This window comes from Eptesicus fuscus, chromosome 14 (assembly GCF_027574615.1).
Source record: "Eptesicus fuscus isolate TK198812 chromosome 14, DD_ASM_mEF_20220401, whole genome shotgun sequence".
Classification (NCBI taxonomy): domain Eukaryota; kingdom Metazoa; phylum Chordata; class Mammalia; order Chiroptera; family Vespertilionidae; genus Eptesicus; species Eptesicus fuscus.
The window spans coordinates 39,667,487-39,692,835 of record NC_072486.1 but is presented as its reverse complement, the minus strand read 5'-3'; the positions used below and the strand labels follow the sequence as shown (position 1 = coordinate 39,692,835).

The window sequence follows — 25,349 nt, the reverse complement described above, 5'->3', positions numbered from 1 at the left end:
CACATGCTGCTGCTCTTCCTCAGCCCTTTCTCCAGGAGCGCTCAGCCTGTTACTTAAAACGGAGAAGATGGGCGGGTGAATTAATAACAGGCTGGGGGGTGCCACATGTCTTGGGCCCGCTGAGGTCACAGCTCAGACTTGGAGTGGACTGTGGTCAGACGTGAAGCAGTAGGTGGGCGGGCGGGTGGAGAATCCTAGCAGGCAGCAGGACTCAGACGTGGGCAGTCCACTGATTGGATATGTGCAGGCATCGGCGAGGCAGGCGCCAGGAGCTCCGTAAAGCATTCCTGTTCTCAGGCCGAGAAGAGAAAGGCAGGGCTTCAAGGTCTTCGAGAGGGCAGGGCAAGGGAACTTTTATCGCTTAGTTACTATATTCATGATAGTGCGTTGAGATGAATACGTTGATAGAGAGATGGTAGGTATGTTTCTTTTAATTCTTACCATAAATCTGAAAGTATTAGAATTCCTTTTTGTAAATGAGGAATTTGAGACTTGCCCCCAGGTCACACACTGATCAGAGGTAGAGGAGGTAAGACTCAAGGGTAGGTTTGCCTCACCCCCAAACCCATAAAACCCTTACACTTTTCAGAATTTTGGAGCTAGGAAGTGTAAAGGAATGGAGAGGAGTCCACGGGGCTGTGTTTGTGTGTTAGTATAGGCCAGCTGCCATCTCACTGGACTAGATAGTGGACGGGGTTGAGAGGAAGTGGGTATAAACAGAGTCCCGTGGGTCCCTGAAAGAAACTTCAGGTTTGATCTATTTGCTGTGAAGGATGACCTGAGACACAGCATTAGAGGGCAGAGGTCAATATAGTCAATTTAACAGGAAGTAATTTACCGTAATTCTAACCCCCTTAGATTGGGGCACAGAGGCAGTTTAAGCTCTTTTTACTAAGTCTAGGTCAGTGGTCGGCAAACTTATTAGTCAACAGAGCCAAATATCAACAGTACAGATATGCGTCACTGCAGATTGCCCAGGACCAAACCAGAGAGGGTCAGACCTGCAATACCACCATTTGTCCACCATCCAGAACTGAAATATCATTGCTGTTATGAACACATTAACAACTGTTGGACATAGAAACCGGGACTCAAAAGAACTGTTGGCCCAGAAAGAAACTCACTACAGACTGATTCATTTTCCTCTCAGCATAACCATTATTGCTTGTCTCATTTTCAGTTCCTATAAGTGTATTCCTAGTATCACATGAGCTCACTCTTCTAGGGGAAAAGATGAACAACATAGACTGAAGAACAAGAACAGCATCGATCAGACTGTCAGACCTCAGAGGGAAAGTAGGGGAGGGTGGGGACAAGGGAGATAGATCAACCAAAGGACTTGTGTGCTTGCATATGAGCCTAACCAATGATCACGGACAACAGGGGGAGGGGGGCTTGCCTGTGGGGGGGATTGGGAAGGGAACGGGGGGAGGGGGTTGATGACAAATATGTGATACCTTAATCAATAAAGTAATTTAAAAACAAACAAACAAACAAACAAAAAACAAATATCAACAGTACAACGATTGAAATTTCTTTTGAGAGCCAAATTTTTTAAACTTAAACTTCTTCTAACGCCACTTCTTCAAAATAGACTCGCCCAGGCCATGGTATTTTGTGGAAGAGCCACACTCAAGGGGTCAAAGAGCCGCATGTGGCTCGCGAGCCGCAGTTTGCCGACCACAAGTCTAGGTGAACTCACTGAATCAAAGGATGGAGACATCAGTAGAACCAATTGTAGATATCTGGGGCAAACAAATCCGGGGGCTGAGGGTTAGAGTGTGATGCTGTAGATGGGGATTAAGTGGTTTTGCTCAAGGATAGGGAGCAGCAGATGAGAGCCCCGTGTGCAGATTCACCTCTTACCCAGCCCAGGGCTTTATCCACCAGCCATGGGGTCACTCCCTGGCCACCCTTGGTCCTCTTTCTCTCTAATAACAGTGACATTGACTCCGGCAACTTTCATTTTTGTTTTCTTCAAATACTCCTCATGTATGTAAGTAACCTGAGAAAGAGGTTATTATTAAACAAAGGTTTGGCCATAGCCACTTTGCCACTTGGAGATCTGGGGGGAGCAGAGAGAAAACGGGAGAGAAGCCAGGTTTAACAGCATAAAAAATTTTTACTAGTAGATGGTCTGTACAGTTTCTTAATTGTTTTGTCCCACAGATTCCTCATTTGTTTCCTGGGAATAACAATAGTATCGCCTTTACAGAGGCACTTTAATAATGAGATGAGATAATACATGTTGACCACGAAGCTCAGTGCCTGCGGCGTGGTTTACAGTAGTCTACATGCCAGAACTCAAATTTTTAGTTGTTATTAAAGGACTAGCGTTCCCGTTGCAGGAAAAATCCTGCAATAGGGTTTCCTGCTGCACTCTACCCCACCCCACCTGCTCTCCTCCCTTGTCTCCCGCCCCGCCTTCTCCGCCAGCTCCCCTTCTTTTCTCCCTTCCCTTCTCCCCCGCCCCACCTTCTCCGCCAGCCTGCCTGCTTTTCTCCCTTTTCTGCCAGCCCGCCCGCTCTCCTTCCTTCTCCCCCGGCCCCGCCTCTGCTCCTCCCTTCTCCTCCCCCCCAGCTTGCTTGCTTCTCCGCAGCTTTGCTCCCTTCTGCAGCTCTTGGCTTCTTTCTACGCTGTCTTGATATGCAAATTAGTCGCCATCTTTGTTGGGGTATTTTGCATACTTTGTCCTGATTGGTTGATGGGCGTGGCTTGGCTAGTGGGCATGGCTTGGGCGTAGCGAAGGTGCGGTCAATTTGCATATTTGTCTATTATTATTAGGTAGGATGTGAAGGTGATTTACTCCAACATCCAGTACCATTTTGGAGATAGCATGATGTCCAGCTATTCTAATGATTTATGTGTCTTGTTTTATGCTTTACAGTATGGCTCTTTCAGACCATTCAGCCCTACTCACCACAATTCTTTGGAGTTTAATTTAAACATTTTCATTGAAGTTAATGTGACTCTTCTCCTCACAGCCACCAAGCATGATGACTGCCTTGAATTATGCACTACCAAAATAATATTACCTTCTCCCAGCTTCTTCCTACAAATAGCATCATCCTGATCTTATAAAACCAATACAGGAGAAAATATTATATCCAGGAGGAAATTATGATCAATTTTTTTGGGTGGAGAGCAAGATAAAATTTTAAAAAGCCAAACCTGAGTAGCATACAGATACATTTAATTTGAACCGTTTCTTCCCAGGAACATCCTGATTTTCTGGTTATGAAACCATTGGAGTCATCTTGGAGACTTTGGTCTAACACTTACAGCATGCAGCAGTCTCCCTCTCTTGTTCTCAGAAGGAAAAGGGCTGACTGTCTTCATGCAAATTAGTCTGCTTTTGTCAAAAACTTCAGGGACTCATCTCTGTAGATTCACAATAAGTGCATCTGACTGTTCTTCTTTCAGCTTATGTAAGATTGTTTCCCACAGTATGGAATACTTCAAAAATAAAGTGTTTCATCACATTGCCAAAACTCCAGCCATGCCTTTGACTGCCTTCAGGGGTGGTGATGGAGGTGGGGAAACTAGCTATTCAATACTCCATTGTTTTCAGACAATTTTGCACATAGCTAGGGAAAGTGCAAATGAATGCAGAAAGATAGGACTGATGTTCTAAATTTAGGACTAGCAATTATAGACATTGGAGTTCTGAGGTTCTTTTTGCTTTCCTGTCATTACTAATTCCTGTAAAGAAAATACCAAGTAGCGAGATACATATAAAAATTAATATGAGTAAAATTTTTGACAATGTCTAACACTTGAGAAATGTATCTCATTATTCTGACTGTATTAATTGAGGTTTCTTTTCTCTTCCCCACCCTGTATTTCAGTGACAATTTCAACAAGCACCTTTTTTGACGGGTTGCTGGTGACAGGGCTGTACACATCTACAAGTGTTCAGGCTTCACAGAGCATTGGAGGTTCTAACGCCTTTGGATTTGGTAAGCTATCCTGATATAAGAAATCAATACTTGGCAATATTTTATATAGTTATAGGTCTTGTTTTTTAAATATCTGTTTTAAGATATTAGACATTTATTATTTCAGCTAAAATAATATGGCGTGATTTTTGTGTGTTTGCTTTTGGAGTTGGGTGACTTGAAATAAGTCATGTAAATGTGCAGCCAACCATGAGCTTGGCGTGACCACCTAGGTCAGTGGTTCTCAACCTTTCTAATGCCACAACTCTTTAATACGGTTCCTCATGTTGTGGAGACCCCCAACCATAAAATTATTTTTGTTGGTACTTCATAACTGTAATTTTGCTACTGTTATGAATCGTAATGTAAATATCTGTGTTTTCCGATGTTCTTAGGTGACCCTGCTAGCGGTTCTCAACCTGTGGGTCGCGACCAATGCTGTAGAGCCTAAGGTTGAGAACCACTGTTCTAAGGTCTAATTCTTTAGAAAAAAAATTCCTCTTAGACTTTAAAAATTCCACTTTTTTAACCCCATCTTTTTTGTGCTCTGCAGAGGTGAAAGGTCAGTTACAATGTAGTTAGGTACATAATATACACCTGGGGGCAAAGTAGGTTTATAGTTGTTCATATGGAAAATACTACAATAATCCTATATAATAAAGAGGTAATATGCAAATTTGTCCTCATGCCCTCATGTCACAAGATGGCCACCCCCACGTTGTCACAAGATGGCCGCTCCCATGTCATCACAAGATGGCCACCATGAGATGGCCGCCCCCACGTTGTCACAAGATGGCTGCCCCACGTCATCACAAGATAGCCAGCAGGGGAGGGCAGTTGGGGGGGACCAGGCCTGCAGGGGAGGGCAGTTGGGGGCGACTGGGCCTGCAGGGGAGGGCAGTTATGGGGGACCATGCCTGCAGGGGAGGGTAGTTGGGGGCGACCAGGCCTGCAGGGGAGGGCAGTTGGGGGTGATCGGGCCAGCAGGGGAGCAGTTAGGTGTGTCAATCATGCCAGAAGGGGAGTGGTTAGGTGCCAATCAGCTGGCAGGGGAGCGGTTAGGTGTCAGTCAGGTCCACAGGGGAGCGGTTAGGGGGCTATCAGGCTGGCAGGCAGGCAAGTGGTTAGGAGTCAGCAGTCCCAGATTGTGAGAGGAATGTCCGACTGCCAGTTTAGGCCCACAGGGATTGGGCCTAAACTGGCAGTCGGACATCCCCAAAGGAGTCCCAGATTGGAGAGGGTGCAGGCTGGGCTGAGGGACACACCCCCCCCCCCAGTGCACAAATTTCATGCACCGGGCCTCTAGTCTATATATATAAAAGCCTAAGCAACTGGATGACTGGACAACCAGTTGCTATGACACACACTGACCATCAGGGGACAGACACTCAATGCAGGAGCTGTCCCCTGGTGGTCAGTGTGTTCCCACAGTGGGAGCACCGCTCAGCTGACCGACGGGCCCCAGATGCTGGGCTGACGGCTGGTGAGTGCAGCTGTGGTGGCATGAGCCTTTCTTGCCTCCGCGGCAGCGCTACTGGGCAGTGGCAGTGGCAGGTGCAGCGGGGCCAGGATGAGTGGGAGCAGCAGGCAGGAGTGGCAGGTGGCGTTGGACTGCTGGTTTCAGTGGATCCCCACAGGCCACACCAAGGGACCCCACCAGTGCACGAATCCATGCACCGGGTCTCTAGTTAATAAATAAGGCAACTTTTGCCCCACCCTGTATATGACATACTACCTCTTCTGTTATAACAGGACATACTAGTATGGTTGCCAGATTTAACAAATAAAAATTTTATAAGATATCCAGTTAAATTTGAAAAAAAATATACATTTTAGTATAAGAATGCAATATTTGGGATAAGATGTACTGGGTTCTACTATAGCCCAAGTAAATCAAAACCAGTTTGGCTCAGTGGATAGAGCATTGGCCCACAGACTGAAGGTTTCCAGGTTCGATTCAGGTCAAGGGCATGTATCTCGGTAGCATGCTTGATTCCCAGCCTTAGTCAGGGCATGTAGGGGAGGCAACCAATCGATGTGTCTCTCTCACATCGATGTTTCCTTCTCTCTGTCTCTCCCCTTTTCTCTAAAAATCAATGAAAAAATATCCTCAGGTGAGGATTAACAAAAAACAAGGTGGGGTTTGGTACTGGTAATTTTTAAAGTTCCCGAGGTGATTATAATGGTTTTCCAGGGATGAGAACCACTGTACTCGGTTAGTCCAGTGCCCCGCAGCATCAGCATCACTGAGAACTTGTAAACACAGAGTCCCAGACCTCACTCTAGACTTAGTGAATCAGATCCTCGGGGCATAGGACCCAGTGAGCAATTTTTAATGAGCACTCCTGGTGACTTTGATGCATACTAAAGTTTGAGAATCATTCATCTACATTAATTAAATGGGAGAGACAGACATTATTTATTATTATTTATTTTAATTCTTATCCGAGGATATTTCCCCCCCCTCATTGATTTCTAGAGAGAGTGGAAGGGAGGGAGGAGGAGGGGAGAGAGAGAAAGAGAGAGAGAGAGAGAGAGAGAGAGAGAGAGAGAGAGAGAGAGAGAGAGATTGAGATTGGTTGCCTCCCACACATGCCCCTTCCAAGGCTGGGGAACCTACAACCGAGGTGCGTGCCCTTGACCAGGAATCAAACCCACCACCCTTTTGGGCTGCAGGCCGATGCTCTAACCATTGAGAAAACTGGCCAGAGCAGAGACAGGCATTATTTAAATGACCATATAAATATGCAGTAGTAAATCTTGCTAAGGGCTAGCTAGCTAGGTGAAGTGCTGAGTGCTGGGAAAGGGTATGACAGAGAAATGAGATCTAATCTGGGGTAAAATGGGATGTAGTTAGGAAAGACTTTCCTGAGGAAGTGCTGTTGAGCTGAGATGTGAAGGATGAGTAGGAATTACTAAACGTCGGTGGAAGGTGGTGCACAGGATACCTGAAGGAGAGAACAGCAGATCCAAAGGTCTCAGGTGGGAAGAGACTGGCTATGTTGTAGGCATTGAAAGAAAGCCTTGGAGTGGCTGGATCTGGCATCAAGAGGGAAGTGGTAAGGCTGGATAGGAGACCAGGGTGAGACCATTCAGGATCTTGAGTTGGGGAAGCCATTTAGGATTTTAGGCTGAGAAATGACTGGAACAGCTGTTCATTTAAAAAAAGATCACTCTGGGGTCAGCCTGGAGAACAAACTGTAGGGTCCAGGAGTGGATGTGGAAAAACTAGTAGGTGGTGAAAGGTTCTGATGTGTCAGGGCACTGAGGAGTCCAGGTGGAGGGAAGCTGGCATTGGCAATAAGAAGGAATAGTATGGCCTTGGCTGGGGAGCTCAGTTGGTTGGAGAGTCATTCCGTACACCAAAAAGTTGTGGGTTCAATTCCCGTTCAGGGCACATACTTAGGTTACGGGTTCAGTCCCTGGTTGGGGCACATATGGATCAATATTTCTCTTTCACATAGATGTTTCTCTCTCTCTCTCTTTCTCTTTATCTCTCTCTTTCTTTCTCAAAATCAATAATAAAAAGCAGCATCACACATATCCTCAGTTAAGGATTTTACAAAAAGTTAAAAGGAGAAGTGGTATGAGGAGGGGTGAAAGTTTGGGCTGTGGAGACACACAGATGTGCTTGCAGATCCAGTCCCAGTTCTTTTTAGCCATGTGCTTCAGCCAAATTGTTTGACTTCTCTAAGCTTATTTTCCTTATGTAGGAAAAGATGGTGATAATGACTTCATAAGATGTTGAGTACTCATGAGGATTAAAGGTGTTGATTTATGTAAAGCCCTAGCACATAGAAAACACTCAGTAAAACTAGGTATTCCAAAATTATAAATCTGGATAACCAAAGTAGTTGATTTTCTCAGTTCAGGACTGTATATTCTTTCTTTTGGGAGAAAAATTGTTCTCAGGTGGAATTAATTTGGGTTCTACAGATCCAGATGATTTGAGAAGACTCGACTGAATGAATTACCATTTGCCAAGATGGAGGCTTTAAATGAGAAAAATCATTAAATATCATTCATAAGTGTGTTGTAAACACAATTTGAAAGAACATACAAAATGCATGTATCATATTTCCTCAGATTTTAGCTAGTAAACCAAACAAAGACATGAGAATGAAATAGAAATTATTTAGGACACCCAGGCTTCAAGCCATTGTCTGTGGTGACTTTGAAAAGCTCAGTTTCATTTGAATTAGAATGTATTTTGATTGGCTCAGATTACAAATAGTCTTTCCACCATTGGCCATTGATGGTTTGTGAAGAGGCTTCAGAACATGAAGCTCATTGATGGCAGTTAGACTTCTCTAATCAAATGCTCAGGTCTCCCACTAGTCACTTGGCATTTTTATAGGACATGACTTTTATATGGATGGATAGATACATGAGACCTTTTTAAGTTTCAGAAAGATCCAAATAATTGTATGTGTATATATGTGATAGTGGTAAATTACCTTAAAATTTAATAAACACCTGCATATTGTTAAACAGTTAATCTTCATAAATAATGTTTTTGGATAGAAAGCAGGAGGTAAAATGTCTTTTTAGATAAATGGTCACTTTTTGGGGGAAAAAAGCACATTATTTTTTTGGTATTTGATTTAAGTTTAACATTATTTACAATTTAAGAACAAAATGGAAATATGTATTTGCTTAAGGTGCAGGTTAGAAAGTAGAGGAAACTCTTAAGAAGGTAAAATGTAAGAGAATTGCTGCTCTTTGGTAGTTTAGTAGTTGTAGTAGGAGCAGGCTGAAATAATGTGGCATTCTTTGATCTAGAGCAAAGTTGTTGAATACATAATCTATCATTAGGCTCTGACTTTAATGGAATGTTAAGCAAACATGATTTGTTTGGCATTTTCCCAACACATCATAGGATTAGCGTGCAATGTTAATGTGTTTAAGTAGCAGTGACAAATAAGGCAAAGTAAAGCATAGAGTTGAGTCTGAAAAGGTACTTCTGAAAGTTTTTCCCCTTGGAGTTAATTTTAATGTACTAATTGCACTGAACTTGTAGTCACTCTGCTTGTAGTATAAAATATGTGTATGACCAGCCAAAATAAGACCATCATTATTCTTAAGATACTGTTGTATAAATGTAATTCCACTAACGATAGCCTTTTATGCAAAACCAACATTCTTTAAAATGTATGCCTCACTGACCAAATATAGACAAATGCCTAATAGCCAGAAGTACATTAAAACAATAGTTATGCAAAAGATGATTGAATGCCAGCAATGTGAGATTTGAAATACCTCGTTTTGCTTGTCAATATAAGAAAACATGCTGCCCTAGGGAAGTGTGATGTTTAATTATGGATATCTCTTTGTGCATCCCAGAAAAAAAAAATGCTTCCCTCGACTTTGGCATTGAATTCCAGTTCAATCATGTAAATCTTCAACGCTCATTGTGGTTGCTCAATAAAGGGATATTTGAATATTCTTTCATACAAAGTTGTTCCGTTTCCAGAGGCTGCAATGCATTTTACTCAATATTTAGTATTCTGGCTCTAAAAGCATTTTACTACATTATTGGTATTCAGGCTGTAAAACCTGAGAATTGCATTTGCAGGTCTGATTAGTAGCAGTCACACTTCAAATTGTTAGACCTTGCATAAATTAAACTTTTGTGTTTTGCATTTCTTGGATAGATAATTTTGTTCAGCTAATACATTAACCATTCTAGCCTTTTTTTTTTTTTTTGCTTAAACTTTTATAGTTTTCTGTGTATTTCATTTATTTTTTCTGTAATAATTAGGCATCCTGTATCCAATAATTTGTTAATTATAAAACTCTTAAAATGGCAAGATTTTATGAAATCCAAATTCGGGGGGAAAGTATTATGAATAGATCCAATATTTTTTTTCCCTTTTCTAGTCTTTCCTCTTAAGCATCCAGTTAATTATATAATATTTTAAATAGAGATTGACTATCATAAAAATTTAATACTTTCAATATAACTTTTAAAGCATAATAATAATTTTTTAACTTAGTGATCTGATTTTTTCAATGTGATTTGATACTCTGACTTTAGATGAATATATTATATTTACAAAACGAATTACTTAAATTTTTTAAAAATACTTCAAATTTTACTAAATCATATAGTGGTCACTAGTTAATAGAAATGTATACTTTACTAGTAGATTTAGACAGTATGTTAATGTTTCATTGCTAGGATGCAAGTTTTTTCTTCTACTTGTAAAAATTGTCACTAAAAATGAAAATATAGTGTCTATTTAAGCTATCTTTTGGTTATACTTCACATTAAAACTGCATAGAAACTTTTACAACTTTGCTAATTATCACCAGGATCCCCATATCCCTGGGGATATGAGTTGCAGTTCAGTCCTGGGGGTATGAGTTGCAGTTCAGTCTTATGTGTCCTGTCTGTGTGACTAAAAGACATACACTTGTGATGTGAATACATGCACATATTTAGGGTTTAACATCTGTAAAGAGGGGACACCACTAACAACTTTATTACTGGGTCCTGTGTAGTCGTGGTATTTATTTACTAGCCTAAATGAAGCTAAATTACTCAGAATGATCTTGTTAAATTATTTTGTCTGTCTCTTTACAAAGAAATGCTTTGCAATGTACTTGAAGAATTTTAAACATATTGAGGGATTCAAAGGCATGACCTTTTATTGGGTGTGGTAAATGATCTGTAACAGGAAGACTGTAGGTTAATTAAACAAATTACTCTAGTCAATGGTACAAGGAGCATAGCTGACAAGAGATGAAACTTACATTAACTTATCTTATTTACAGGGAATTAACCTAAATTTGGCATTTATTCATTCCACTTACTTATGCCAGCATTATCTTCATTAAGAAATAGTGTTATCTCGGTTGTGTCAGCCATTTGACAAAGAACTCAGGGATACTTCCCAATTCCTAAATAACTAGCTTAAGAAAGAATAGTGGGCATGATGAATATAAAGCTGCTGAACTAATCAGTCAACAAAGTGCTAAAGCAGATGTTGAGGGGCATGAGATTAGGGCCAAGTGGAAGAGTTAAGGGGGGAGTCAGCTCGGTGCAGTGATTCATTACATGACCTCTGGAGTCAGGCAGCTCAGGCTTCATGGCTGGCTCTGCTTCTTGCTAACTTGGGCCACATACTTTCTTCCATGAGCCTCAGTGTCAGCATCTGTAAAATAGCATGCTAACAACCGTGCCTAGTTCACAAAGTTGTTGGGTAGGTTAAATGACATGATCTACTCAAGTGCCTAGAATCTATGCTCATAATATGATTACATAAAGACTCAGAAGGGATAATTTCTATTTGGAGATGGAAAACATAATGAGAAAATGGTGCAAGTGGCAGAGGTTTGAAAGAGGGAGGTTGATTCTAAATTGGAGATGGGGTGTGTGCCCATAGAATTTAGATCTGAAATGGTCCTTTGGCAGAGCCCGGTATAGGTAAGGGATCGAGGCTTAGGATGAGCAAGCAGTGGCTCATCACAACATAATGTAAGCGTGACGACTAAAACCAGGAGTCCTGACATCATATTCAGTTCCCAGATACTTTTCAAAAAACATACAGTTCATATACCATAAAATTTATCACTTGAAGTTTACATTTTAGTGATTTCCTGTATATTCACAAGGTTGTGCAACCAGCAGCACTATCTAATTCCAGAACATTTCATCCCTTCCAAAAAAAATTCCATATCCATTAGCAGTTACTCCCTAACCCCTCTTCCCTCAGTCCCTGACAACAACCAGGCTCCTTTCTATGGATTTGCCTATTTTGGACATTTCATGTAAATAGAATTGTGCACTATGTTCTCAAGGTTCATCCATGTTCTTTCCTTTCCCTGACTAAATAATTTTCCATTATCGGTTTACCGCATTTTGTTTAGCAGAGGGACATTTGGCAGTTTCCAGATTCTTAAAAGGAATTAGGGCTGAGCAAATTGGGGGAAAAAAATGTTTAAGGGGGATGCAAAGCAATGGGACCAACAAGTTTCTTAAGTATGCATCAGTGACTCTAAAATCTCTAAAGATCCCAATGGCTTAGCCTGTTCAATGGCTGAGACCTGAAAATGGTTAAACTTAGAGATCAAGACGAATTACTCCTCTGCCCTCCTTGCCATCAAGGGATAGGCCACTGTGGCATGTTTTTACCTTACCCTTTTGGCCCCAGTTTAGACCATGAGATACACAAGCAGATCTAGGTCGATCTCATTTACCAGTACAGGAGTTTGGAACCAAGACTCATCAATCCCAGTCCAGCTACTCATGAGCTGGATCAAAGCACAGGTAAACATTTGGGAGCTCTGGGCAGCCATCCTCCACAGTGGCTCAGAGAAAGGTCCTGCCTGGAGAGGAGAAGGAGAGACCAATGCTGCATGAGGTTCCAGAGCATTCCCCTCTCTTTAGGTTTTATTTCCACCAGGCTCAGATATTCTGGGTTTCTAAGAAGCACAAATAAAAATAGCTAACATTTATCAAACACTTACTATGTGTCAGGTATGTTGCAGGAATTAATTCTTTTGATCCTAACATAAATCCTACTACAATTATTCTCGTTTTGTAGGTGAAGAACCTGAGGCACAGATGGGTTAAATAATTTGTCCAAGGTCACATGTAGGGAGTTGCAAAGCCACAATTCAAACCTGTCTCTGCAGCCTGTCATTAAGCTCTCCATGACAGCCCAAGTCAGCTTGAGTTAGTTTCTGTTACAACCAAAAGAACCTTGATAAAGGATGACCCTTGGTGCGCTTTCCTTGCCTGTCCCCACTTCCATCTCTTCCAGTCTCTTTATATCTTTTTTTCAGTTACCTACTCATACCACATACACACACCTACACCTATACACCAGTCATAATAACCTACACTCAGTCAAAAATCTTAGATACTTAAGACCGCTATGCCCTTGTTTATAGTGCTTGGAATTCCTTCTGGCTCTGTGAGCTGGGCAAACATCCTGCCATCTTTTAGGGCCTCTGTTCTGACTCACTTCCTCTATTGAGCCTTTATGACTTGTCCTCTTTGCTTCTCCCTGGTCCCCACCTCCATGGAACTCTCTGCTCCCTCTTTCATTCTTAAACTCTCTTCTCTGACCTCCACCAGTCATCTCTAACAGTCTATTGAATTTACTTGTTTAAAAACCTTTTTACTTCTTTGAGGACAATAGGTGGTTTGGTCACCGTCAGTCTCATGGCATGTAACAAGTGCTCAATAAATATTTAATGAATGAATAATACAACAAAAATCTTTGAGGATTTGTAAGGTATTTTACTACTAGAATTGACATTAGTAAGTACATGTATGTGTACAAGTGTGCAGGTCTGGATGAGAAAGAATATTATTGTCTTTAAGTTCAAGGATATTTCTGAATCTATATCCTATCTAATAAAAGAGAAACATGCAAATTGACCGTACCTCTGCTACAACCACAAGCCACGCCCACAAGCCAATCAGGAGCGAGTATGCAAATTAACCCAACCAAGATGGCTGTGACCACAGAGCGAGCAGGAGACTTGGGTTTCCCGGCAATGGAGGAAGCCAAGCTTCCCACCCGCTCTGGCCAGCCCTGGCCTCCACTCAAGGCTACAAAGTTTTAATTATAGAAGATAAATAAATCCCAGATACCAGGGCCTCCGCTAGGGTCGCCGGGGGGCATGGCCGGCCTGCAAACCACCACAGGCCCCTCGTCCAGGCCACCCCACGCCCCAAGGGAACCCCCACCCTGATCCAGGACACCCTTCAGGGCAAGCCAGCCAGCCCCCACCCGTGCACCAGGCCTCTAGCCTATCTAACAAAAGAGTAATATGCAAATTGACCATCACTCCAACACACAAGATGGCTGCCCCCATGTGGTCAAAGTGGCTGCCCCCATGTAAACACAAGATGGACACCACAAGATGGCCAGCAGGGGAGGGCAGTTGGGAGGGACCAGGCCTGCAGGGGAGGGCAGTTGTGGGCGATCAGGCAAGCAGGGTAGGGCAGTTGGGAGGGACCAGGCCTGCAAGGGAGGGCAGTTGGGGGCGATCAAGCCTGCAGGGGAGGGCAGTTAAGGGTGACCAGGCCGGCAGAGGAGGGAAGTTGGGGGCGACCAGGCCTGCAGGGAAGGGCAGTTGGGAGGGACCCAGGCCTGTAAGGGAGAGCAGTTGGGGGGGGGGGGACCAGGCCTGCGGGGGAGGGCAGTTAGGGGCAAACAGGCTGTCAGAGGAGCAGTTAGGCATCAATCAGGCTGGCAGGGGAGTGGTTAGGGGGTGATCATGATGTCAGGTAGAAGCGGTTAGGGGCAATCAGGAAGGCAGGCAGGCAAGCAGTTGGGAGCCAGCAGTCCTGGATTGTGAGAGGGATGTCCGACTGTCCGTTTAGGCCCAATCCTACCGGGCAGTCGGACATCCCTTGAGGGGTCCCAGATTGGAGAGGGTGCAGGCTGGGCTGAGGGACATGCGCCCCCCCCCTCCCGTGTACAAATTTTGTACACCGGGCCTCTAGTATGTACATATGTCTACATATCTATATATACATTTAAAACTAAATAAACATATGTCAATTTTATCATCAGAGATCCTGGGGAAATTTATTATCCTGCCTACCACTTTGTGCCTTTCTCTCCTGGAGGTGGCAGGAACTGTGCCTTCAGTTAGGAGAGTGATTGACTAAATGCCTACTTTAGAATCAAGAGGATAGGAAGAACAAGAGATTGTTCAGTCCAGCCTCATACCTTCAATGTCTTCATGAAATGAGGTTAAATTCTTATTTCATCTTAGATCTTTTAAAATGATGACTCTATAATTTCCTGGGAACAAATTCCAAGATTGCATCAAGTGAGATCATTAAGGAAAATTTTCTGGTATGTATGTGTAATCCCTTGCTTTAACTTCAACACTTTTATCATATAATTTCTTATATAATTGAAAATGGTAAATGTTTGTTAAAAAGTAATTGCCACTTTTTTTTCTTACCTTAAGGCAACCCCCCCAAGAAAACCCCCACACATTCAATCTAAGATTCATCCATTTCATAGTATCTTAATGATTTACTTGTTAGTTTCCTCTGGATACTCCACAGATTCTAGATAGAGGAATTTAGTCCTGATAAGATATGTGCCCAGAAACCACTGTAGGTTCTTTAAAAACAACAACAACAAAAACCCTTCAGCATAAATAATGACATTATTGCATTGTTTTCCATTGAATAATGTAAGAATTCATGAGTCCGTACTGTTAATAAAGAAACAAATGGGAGAGAAGGGAGAGCCTTTCCGTACTGCAGAATGCCAACTAATAAATATAGAAGGGATGATGGAATTGCAACCATAATAGCTATTCATATGAATATGAATAAATGGATGCTAAAATTATGGGTGAAAGTTTGATGAGGAACAGAATATTCAGTCTCAAAGTGTCTCCTTCCAAATAGCTTATTAGTTACAAAGGAAAAAAAATGGTAGCTGTAGTGGAGAAAGCTGAGACCCCACCTTAGCCCAGTGGTCAAGGTTAACATCACAGGGACAGGACAAACCAACATGTGTAGGACATACCAAGGAGCTATCCCTTATGTGCTCTTCCTGCCCACAGGGCATAGCCTCCATCTAATGACAAAACAATTAGACAAACCAAAATGTGGGACGTTTTACAAAGTAACTCGCCTGACCCTCCAAAAATTTCTATGTCAAGAAATAAGAAAGGAACTTAAATGAGACTACAGAGATTAACAACTAAATGCAGCATGATTCTGAATTGAATTCTGCCCTGGGAAAAATTTGCTATAAAGGCATTATTGGGAAAATTGCCAAAATTTGAATGTGAACCATGAACTAGGTAATCGTAGATTGTTCAATATTAAGTTTTCTGATTTTAATAGTTATACTATGATTCATGCAAGAAGGTATCCTTGCTCTTGGAAAATATTTAGGGGAAAAGAAGCATTATATCTTTAACTTTCAGATGATTGAGATATACACACACACACACACACACACACACACACACACACACATATATATATATATGAGGGAAGGAGAGAGAAAGATAATTGTATTTATAATTATTTAACTTATTGGAGTGGCACTGGTTAATAAAGTCATATAGGTTTCAGGTGTACAATTCTATAATCATCTATGTATTGTATTATGTGTGCACCACCCTAAGCGAGAGAAAAATAATTTTAAAATAAATAGGCAAAAAGTTAACAATATATAATTCTGGGTCAAAGCCATGTGAAAGTTTTTTGCTCTATTTTTGTTACTTTTTCTGTAAATTTGAAATTATTTCAGAATAAAAGTTAAAAATGTAAAACAAATATATCCTTAAGGAAGATTTCTTCTAGTTTCTTTCTCTTCCTTATTCCTGCTCAAATCCATGTTCTCTGAAACAAAGTAAACTGGTAATTCATAAATAAGAACATCAGGAAATTCACATTTTTTGGCAGATTCTAATGGAAGTTGCCACTATACTGTTATGGTTTTTGAAATTATTTTGTTAAAATTTTTGCCTGTGAGTGTTAAAAATTATTTTTGATGAGACTATTTTGTCTTGGCAAATATAACCTTATTTCTATTACTTAAAAAAATATTTGCCCCAAAGACTGAGTTCCAAACAAACAAGGATAGAGCACTAGGTTATCTTGTGGGGTACTTTTTCAAATGCCAATGTTTTAAAGAAGAATTTGAGTTTCTGTAAATGAAGTCTTACCTTCCCTGGATAAAAACAGAATTAACAATACTTTTATCTCTCTTTCTTAAATAATAATTTAAAAATCCACTTAGTTCTTCTCTGGTAAGAAATATTGTTTTTGCCCTGGCCAGTGTGGCTCAGTGTGTTGAGTGTTGTCCATACCAATGGGTTTTCGGTTCATCTACCTGCTGGGGTGCATACCTGGGTTGTGGTTCTGTCCCATGTCAGGGTGTGTTTGGGGAGCAGCTGATCAATGTTCTCTCTCACATTGATGTTTCTCTCTCTCTCAAAAAAAAAAAATTGATGAAAACATTTAAAAAAAAAAGAAATACTGTTTTTTAGAAGCGTGACACTTTTCAGCAAATGCCATACTATCCATTTTAATAGGAGGTAAGATCAAAGTATATGTGTAAGAAGAGAATAAACTTCAAAGCCTGACTCTAGCAGTCATTTTGCTTGTAGTATGGTTTACTTTTGAGGTTTTTGAGTCTTCTTTTTGGGTATCCAGAGAATGATAAATCAGTTTATGTTCTTAAGTTCATAGTAATTAATAAATACTCTTGGACAAAGTTGGCTTCTTTCCTGGCAGTTAAATCTAAGAACAACTTAATTATATAATGTTATTACTTCCTAGAAGTAATTCTGATAAGTTATCTGTGAAATATTTTTGAAAAAGAAGTGAGAGTAAATTCTTGGTATTGCCTAGAAAATAGCTCTGGATGCAGCATGTGAATTTGAAAATGGATGTAGGAGTCCAATAAAGGCACTTCACCAAATGCCAGTTCTGTTTCCACTCTTGTCTTCTGTTCTGTTGTTTGTATTCACCACTCTGATGCTGAGTTTTTGCATGTAGCCTCATAGACGTGTGGGTTGCTCTCTGAGGCAAGCACACAACCAAATTACTGTTTTCAGGACTCGGAGTGTCTGAATGGAAAGATACTTGACAGTGTGGGTGTTGCCATTTCAGAAAACAGAATAGCAAAAATTGTTAATATTTTGGTAAAAGTTCAGACTGAGCTCCCCGCCTGCTTTTCTTCCTACATGTTTCATACATCAGAACCATGGGTTGTTATTATCTAGTTAATTATGTTATTTCTGGTTTTTGTTCAGAACAGTTCCTGTTCACATGAACTCTAGCAAATAGCAAGTTAAAAGTAGAGTAAATGGAACTATCAGACACGATGTTCTGGGGAGATGTTTAGTTTATCCTTAATTGTTTTCTTTTTTAAATACTTATTTGCATTATGAGGAGATTCTTTTTAAATCCAACTTTTAACCTATATGATCTGTGAGCATTTCTAACAATAGCAAAAATAGAGAGAAATCTGTTATAAGAAGAACTCAACTGGGATTTGGCTTTCTGTTTCTAGAGAATGGGACAAATGAGCTCACTGAATAATTGTGAGGTTGATCAAATTTATCTTCCAATCCCCTAGCCTCCCCTCTTTTCTCTCTTTCTTGTCTCCTTTTCAATAAGGAGCTGATATCAGCCACATCTTAGAGTGAATTTTAACATGTGTTAATAGCTTTCCCACACTACTTCTTGCAAACTTAGTGTCTCATGATATGTTAATAAGTCTTACATGAAGAGAGAGTTTTATGATATTAAAAAGCTTGGACCCTGGCCGGGTGGCTCACTTGATTGACATGTTGTCCATACATTATAAGGTTGTGGGTTCAATTCCTGCTCAGGGCACATGCCTATGTTGCAGGTTCGATTCCTGGTTGGAGAGCACGTGGTTTTTTTACATTGATATTTCTCTCTCTCTCTCTTCATCTCTCTCTCTCTCTCCTTCCCTCCCCCCTCTCTGTTTTCCACTCCCTCTCCCATGTACAAGGCTGTTGTGACCACATGAATTGGTGAAAAAGATGCAATCACAGTGACATTTACATGGTTTTATGTTATGCTGGTAATCTAATGACCTGATGTTGTTTTTAAAAGTAATTTGATAGGGATTTGAAGTAATCTCAATATACTGTTCAACATTTTTTTATGAAAAATTTCAAACATACATTAAAGTTGAAAGAATTTTACAGGGAGCATCCACCATCTAGGTAAAATTTGTGACAAATCCTAAGGCTGCATTAGATGAGATTTGATAAACATACAAATCTGTGTAACCCAAACCCCTATCAAAATATAGAGCACTACCTTAATGCCAGAAAGTTCCTTCATGCCTCTTCTCCATCAACTCTCACTTCTGCTTCCCAGATGCAACCACCATTTTTATTTTGTTCCATCATAGGTTAGTTTTTGCCTGCTCTAGAACTGTATAAATTCAATCATGACTCTTGTGTAAGGCTTCTTTCACTCAGCACAATATATTTGAGAATTATCCATGTTATGTGTATCTGTAGTTTGTGTTTTTTTACTGCTGAGTAGTATTCCTTTGCTTTTCCATTCTCCTCTTATTAGATACTGGGTTATTTTTAGTTTGGGGCTATTATGCATACAGCTGCTGTGAACATACTGTACAAGTCTTTTTGTAAATACAGTTGACCTTTGAACAACATGGGGCACTGACTTCCCTCCCCAGCCCTGAGTAAAAAATCCATGTATAATTTATAACTCATCCCAAACTTACTTGTTCCTTGGTATCCACGAGGGATTGGTTCCAGGACCCCTACGGATACCAACATCCACAGATGCTTAAGTCCCTATATAAAATAGCATATTGATCAATGCATATAGTCAGCCCTTTGCATCCACAGACTCTCAACCACAGGTCTTCACCTATAATTGGTGTTGTCAGTGTTTCTAATTTTAGCCATTTTGGTATTTGGTGGTAACTATTGTGGTTTTAATTTGCATTCTCCATCTGCGTAATGATGTTGAGCACCTTTTCATGTGCTTTTTGGTCATTTTTGTCAAATGCCTGTTCAAATATAATGTCTATTTTTAAAAATTGAGTAGTCTTATTATTGAGTTATAGGACTTATTAGGTACCAGTCCTTTATCAGATGTATGTTTTGTAAATCTGCTTTCCCATTCATGCTTTGCCTCAATGATGGGTACAAGTTTTAAATTTGATGAACTCTAATTTATCAATTTTTTTTCTTTTATGGCTATTCTTTCTGGGTTCTATCTGGGAAGACATTGACTGCCTTAATGCAAATCTAATTTTTTAATGCATGCTCTAGATGACTGAGCTTAGAAAGTAGCTATTTTCACAACCTTTGGGTGAGTAGAAAGCAGATAACAGAGTTCATATACAACATTTCTAAAAGTTTCTCATTAAGCATTGAATACTTGTTTAAAATAGTCAGGGCATTTTCCATTATGTGGCACCATTTTTACACTTAAAAGTTTTTCATTCCACATGTATAAGCTTCTGATTTTAATGTGCCACTTTATGAAGGATTGAAATTGCTTCAGACTCCCGGATTATAGTGTGATAAGCCAAATGGGCTTCAGGACACTCCCTTCACACCAGAGACACATGCCAGAAGCCAAACAGATGGTAAACTAGGCAGAAGTGACCCTCGGCATTCTCATTAGAGCAGTTAGGGAAATTTTAATGGGCCCCCGTTTGCCTTGTTCTCTATCTTATACCCTTTGAACTGCCACTTTTTTTTTCTTGTTACAAGTCAACAACCACCATGTATATTTTAATAGGGATTATCAAACACAATTTGCCCAGAAGATGTACAGCCCTCTAATGCTAATTAGCCAAGTTTAAATAATCACTGAGTTCTGGGATAATTGGAAAGAAACACTGTTTTTCTTGCCAGTGCATAATTACTAATTAACAGGAAGATAAAATATCAGTGTAGCAGTCATAACTAGAAGAATCTGTTAACAGTTAATTAACTGATGAGTTGGTGCAAGGTAATGTTGGTCAAGAAAGTTTACAGATCAAGTTCTCTTGTAAATAAATATGTAAAATTACACAGTTAAGCCAGAGTAGAGCATGGGGTGGAGTAAAAACTGTGTGACCTTGGTTTAAGGAGGACGGTCATTACATGAAAGAATTGGTGTTTCTTTGCTGTAAATATTACAGCCATCAACTAATGGTTGCTACTCTGCTGCTTACACATAAGATTTGAGGCGTTATTAATTTGCTTTCTCTTGATCCTAGTAATTGCATGGGCTTTCTTAGCCTTAAAATATCCTCTTGAAATTGCGCCACAGCCCCCTCTGTGTTTTTCTGCTTATTAGAGTTAGGACTTGCATGAATGAAATGGGTAGCTGGAGATTCACAAAGAAGAGAATAGAAACTTGACTGCCAATTTTCTTTTCTTCTTCTTTTTTTTTTTTTTGTTAATGCAGGAGTTATCATTATATTATTCTTCAAAAATATTTGAAAACACATACATTAAGCCATTTTTAAAAGTGAACATTTTCACTAAAGAATAGCATGCTTTTAAATATATATTTAGTGTCAAGCATTTAATACATACTGCTTGAAGGTTAAATTCTTTATAATTTCATTTGTGTAGAGTTTACTCACTGGGCAAAAACAAAAAAATTAATTATTTACTTATGAGTGCATACTTTTAATTAAAACTTTTTTTGCAGAGTTCTTGTAGAATTTAGAAGCTCTGTAAATCATAAAATACTGACTTGTTCAAAAGATAAGGTGGTAGAACACTTGGTAAACTATGGCTTCATAAATTATGGTGAAAATGAATATTTTTGCTAATTTTCTTTTGAAATAAATGAAAGTGATTAGAGAAAACTTTGTAGTAGGAACATTTTAATCCTTGTACACATACTTCCACTTAACATATTAAAAAGTGGGGAAGCATTATCGAAGTAGAAATTTTAATGTTACAGTTTGTTCTCTTATATTCAGACCTCAGCCATACATGAGTTGTCTGTCTTGAAAGAATGAAGGAGACATCAGTGCAGGGTGTTTGTTTTACTTCATTCTTTTTTTTTTTTTTTTGTCTGCTTTTTAAATGATGGGCTATCACTTAATCAATTTACTTAATTTTTTTAAAAATTCTTTTTTATTTTTAAATTATTGTGAGATACAATATTATATTAGGTTCAGGTGTACACCCAGTGATTAGATATACAACTTTCTAAGTGATCATCCTGATAGATATCGTACCTATCTGAGACCACACATAGTTATTAGAATATTATTGACTATATTCCCTCTGCTGTACTTTACATCCCCATGACTATTCTGTCGGAACCAGTTTGTACTTCTTAACTCTTCACCTTTTTCACCCATCCCCCCAATCAGCATCTCATCCGGCAACCATGTTCTCTGGCGCAGCCAGTGTGGTTTAGTGGTTGAGCATCGGCCCATGAACCAAGAGGTCACTGGATTTTTTTCCCGGTCAGGACACATGTCCAGGTATTGGGCTAGATCCCTGGTGTAGGGGATGTGCAGGAGGCAGCCAATTGATGTTTCTATATATGTATCCCTCTCCCTTCCACTCTCTCTCTAAAATCAATAAAAGCATATTCCATCCTTGTATTGAGTCACCTGTGAACACAGCTTTTGGGAGCAGAAAGGAGACACTGTAACTTCTTTTCTCTCTCTGCAACATCTTTCCTTCATCTGCCCATGCACTTGGACTCTGCAGAAAGATCCTCTAGCTTCCCTTCAAGGCCCTTTCTACATGGCCATTCACAGAAACCTGCGCCAGACCCTCTCTTCTTTGGAAAGTCCTGTGATGGGCTCAGAACTAAAGACTGCTCTGGCTAAGCCATCAACTTTCCTGTTGCACATCTAACATATAGGTTAATGATTGCAGGTATATTCTGAATTGTGTCATTTCCTATAGGCATATACAAATTTCCTAAAGCAATCCTGCTTTCAGAATGATAATATGGGTCTGCATTAGAAAAGCCAATATTATGCTGGCCAGCCCTAGTGATTTTAGTTTCAAAGGAAACACTAATTTATATTCTAGGGCATGAAAAAAAATAGCAAAAACGAATTACAGTTTTGAAGGCTGCACTGATTTGTTGAACTGAACTCATTTTTTAAAAAACAGACTGTATTATTGAACTTAAATTTTTAAAAAATGGTTTGGCCCCAGAAATCTAAAAATTTAAAATTTAAATTCTCTTACGGATAATTGAAACACTGACTGATACAGTTTTTATGTGAGAAAAAGGACTTATCTCAGAGCTGGATATATTGACATTTCCCCCAGAGTTTCCCCATGAGACAGACCCCTGGGAAGAGCCGGGGCTCTGGGTCCGTGAGGAGGGACAGTGGAGAGGGAGGAGGATGCCTAGCAGTTGGTGAAAGGATCACACCACTCTTGTGAGAGACCTGATGACTTTTACTGTTACTCCTTACTTACTCTTTTATTTTTTCCCTTCTCTTTCATTTCAAATTTTTTCCCTGTCCTACTGCTTTTGACTTTCCTGTTTTCTTTATCCGCTTGTTAGTTCCCCTCAGCACTTCCACTTATTTTCTCTCCTTCTGCTTCTAGGTGGTTGCTCATTTTTCTTCTTCTGAGATTTCTTTTTATTGAGGTATGACTGACATGTAACATTATATTAATTTCAAGTCTATAACATGATTCAATATTTGTTTACATTGCAAAATAATCACCACAATTAGGCCTAGTTAACAGTCATTACCATACATAGTCAACAATTTTTTTCTTCCAATGAGAACTTTTAAGATGCACTCTTTTTAGGAACTTTCAAATATACTATACAGTTTAACTATAGTCAATATGCTGTACCTTACATTCCTATGACATTTATTTTGTAACTGGAAGTTTGTACCTTTTGACTCCATTTACCCATTTTGTGTCCCCATAACCCCCGCCTCTGACAACCACCAATCTATGTATCTATGAGCTTTTTGTGTCTGTTTGGATTTTAGATTACATATATAAATTAAATCATATGGAATTTGTCTTTCTCTGACTTATTTCATTTAGCATAATGCCCTCAAAGTTCCTCCATGTTGTTGCAAATGACAATATTTCATTCTTTTTTATGATTGAATAATATTCCATTGTACATACGTACCCCATTCCCTTTATTTATTCATTTATCTAGGGACACTTAGGTTGTTTCCATATCTTAGCTATTGTAAATAATGCTGCAGTGAATCATAAGGATGCATACATCTTTTCAAGTTAGTATTTTCATTTCCTTTGAGTAAAATGCCCAGAAATGGAATTTCTGGGTCATATGATAACTCTATTTTTAATTTTTTGAGGAACCTCTATACTGTTTTCCACAGTGGTTGCACCAATCTGCATTCTGTTTTCTCCACATTCTTACCAACACTTGTTGATTTATTGATGATAGCCATTCTAACAGGTGTGAGGGGGCACCTCATTGTGGTTTTGATTTGCATTTCCCTGATGATCAGTGATACTAAGATTCTTTTTATGTGCCTGTTGGCCAGCTATATGTCTTCTTTGGAAATATGTGTATTTGGATTCTCTGCCCATTTTTAACCATATTGGTGTTTTGTTTTGTTTTGATGTTGAGTTGTATGAGTTTTTTAATACATTTTGGATATTAACCCCTTACCACATACATAATTTGCAAATATTTTCTCTCATTCAGTAGGTTGCCTTTTCATTTTGTTAGTTTTGTTAGTGATTTCCTTTTAGCCCCCTTTCAGTTACTTTTACTTATTTTCTCTCGCTCTTCTTCTAGGTAGTTACTCATTTCTTTCAATTTTCTATGACTTTTTGTCCTTGCTTTTATATTTCTCTTCTCCGTTGCCCTGCCCCCACTTTTCCTTCTCTCTCTTCAGTGCATCTTTTCTGCTGGCCTAAGATCACTTTCTTCTCTTGTCCCCTAATCTCTTCCCTCATTATGTAAGCAGCATTTGCTCACTTGGATTATCCAGAGTGATATTTAAGTTCCTGGCATATTTTTCATACTCAAGCAGATCGTGGCCTAAGGAGCAGAGCAAACTTATGAAGCTACATGAAGAAGTTTGCTGAGAAACAGCAGCTCTAGGTGGAAAACTGAAATTGTGAGGCACTGTCAGGTGAAAGATAAATATATTTTTATTTTAAAAGTTAATAATTATAGTGAAATATGTTAAAATAAGTATGTTATAAAAATTATATTTTATATTTTTAAAGTATATTTAAAATTATTGAATAAGGTTTTATGCTCCCTGTTTATAATTTTTATTTCAAATATTTGAGATGTTATGAATTTCAAAGCACAAAAATATTACAAATGTATTAGGCCTGTAAAATTCTTTTTTAAAAATTTATTTTATTGATTTTTTTTTTATAGAGAGGAAGGGAGAGGATAGAGAATTAGAAACATCGATGAGAGAGAAACATTGATCAGCTGCCTCCTGCACACCCCCCACTGCGGATGTGCCCGCAACCAAAGTACATTCCCTTGACTGGAATCGAACCTGGAACCCTTCAGTCTGCAGGCCGACGCTCTATCCACTGAGCCAAACCGGTCAGGGCAGGCCTGTAAAATCCTTAAAGACTTCAAAACAAACCCAAAAAGAGTTGGTTGTGATCTTATAAAAAGTTTCCAAGTTTCCTAATACATTCCTATAAAATAGATATAGCTTCACATGGCCATGGTAAGAATTGGATATAATTACAGAGAAAAATTACCTAGCATATAACATATGCTTTCAGTGACTCCTTTTCTGTTTCTTCTTTCACCATTTAAATTTGCTGTTGAATTGCTAGATGCTGTCATACCTACCTGCAAAATTTCAATGGCTTAAAACTATAGAATTTTTTTCTTGTGTGTCAGCCCATCATGAGTGTGTCTAGTTGGCATGAAGGCTTTGCTCTGTGCCACTCAGGAGCTAAGTGACAGAAAGGGGCTCTGCTATCTTC

General features: G+C 39.6%; 1 protein-coding gene across 2 annotated transcripts in view; it reads left to right on the top strand.

Annotated features, from left to right (window-relative positions):
* The window catches only part of RELN (reelin), a 455,662-nt gene that overhangs the window by 54,366 nt on the left and 375,947 nt on the right, over nt 1-25,349 (top strand). For both annotated transcript variants that reach the window (XM_008149850.3, XM_008149843.3), the window contains exon 2: nt 3,849-3,959. In XM_008149850.3, the coding sequence (XP_008148072.2) occupies nt 3,849-3,959 (111 nt within the window). The remainder of the gene's footprint in view (nt 1-3,848; nt 3,960-25,349) is intronic.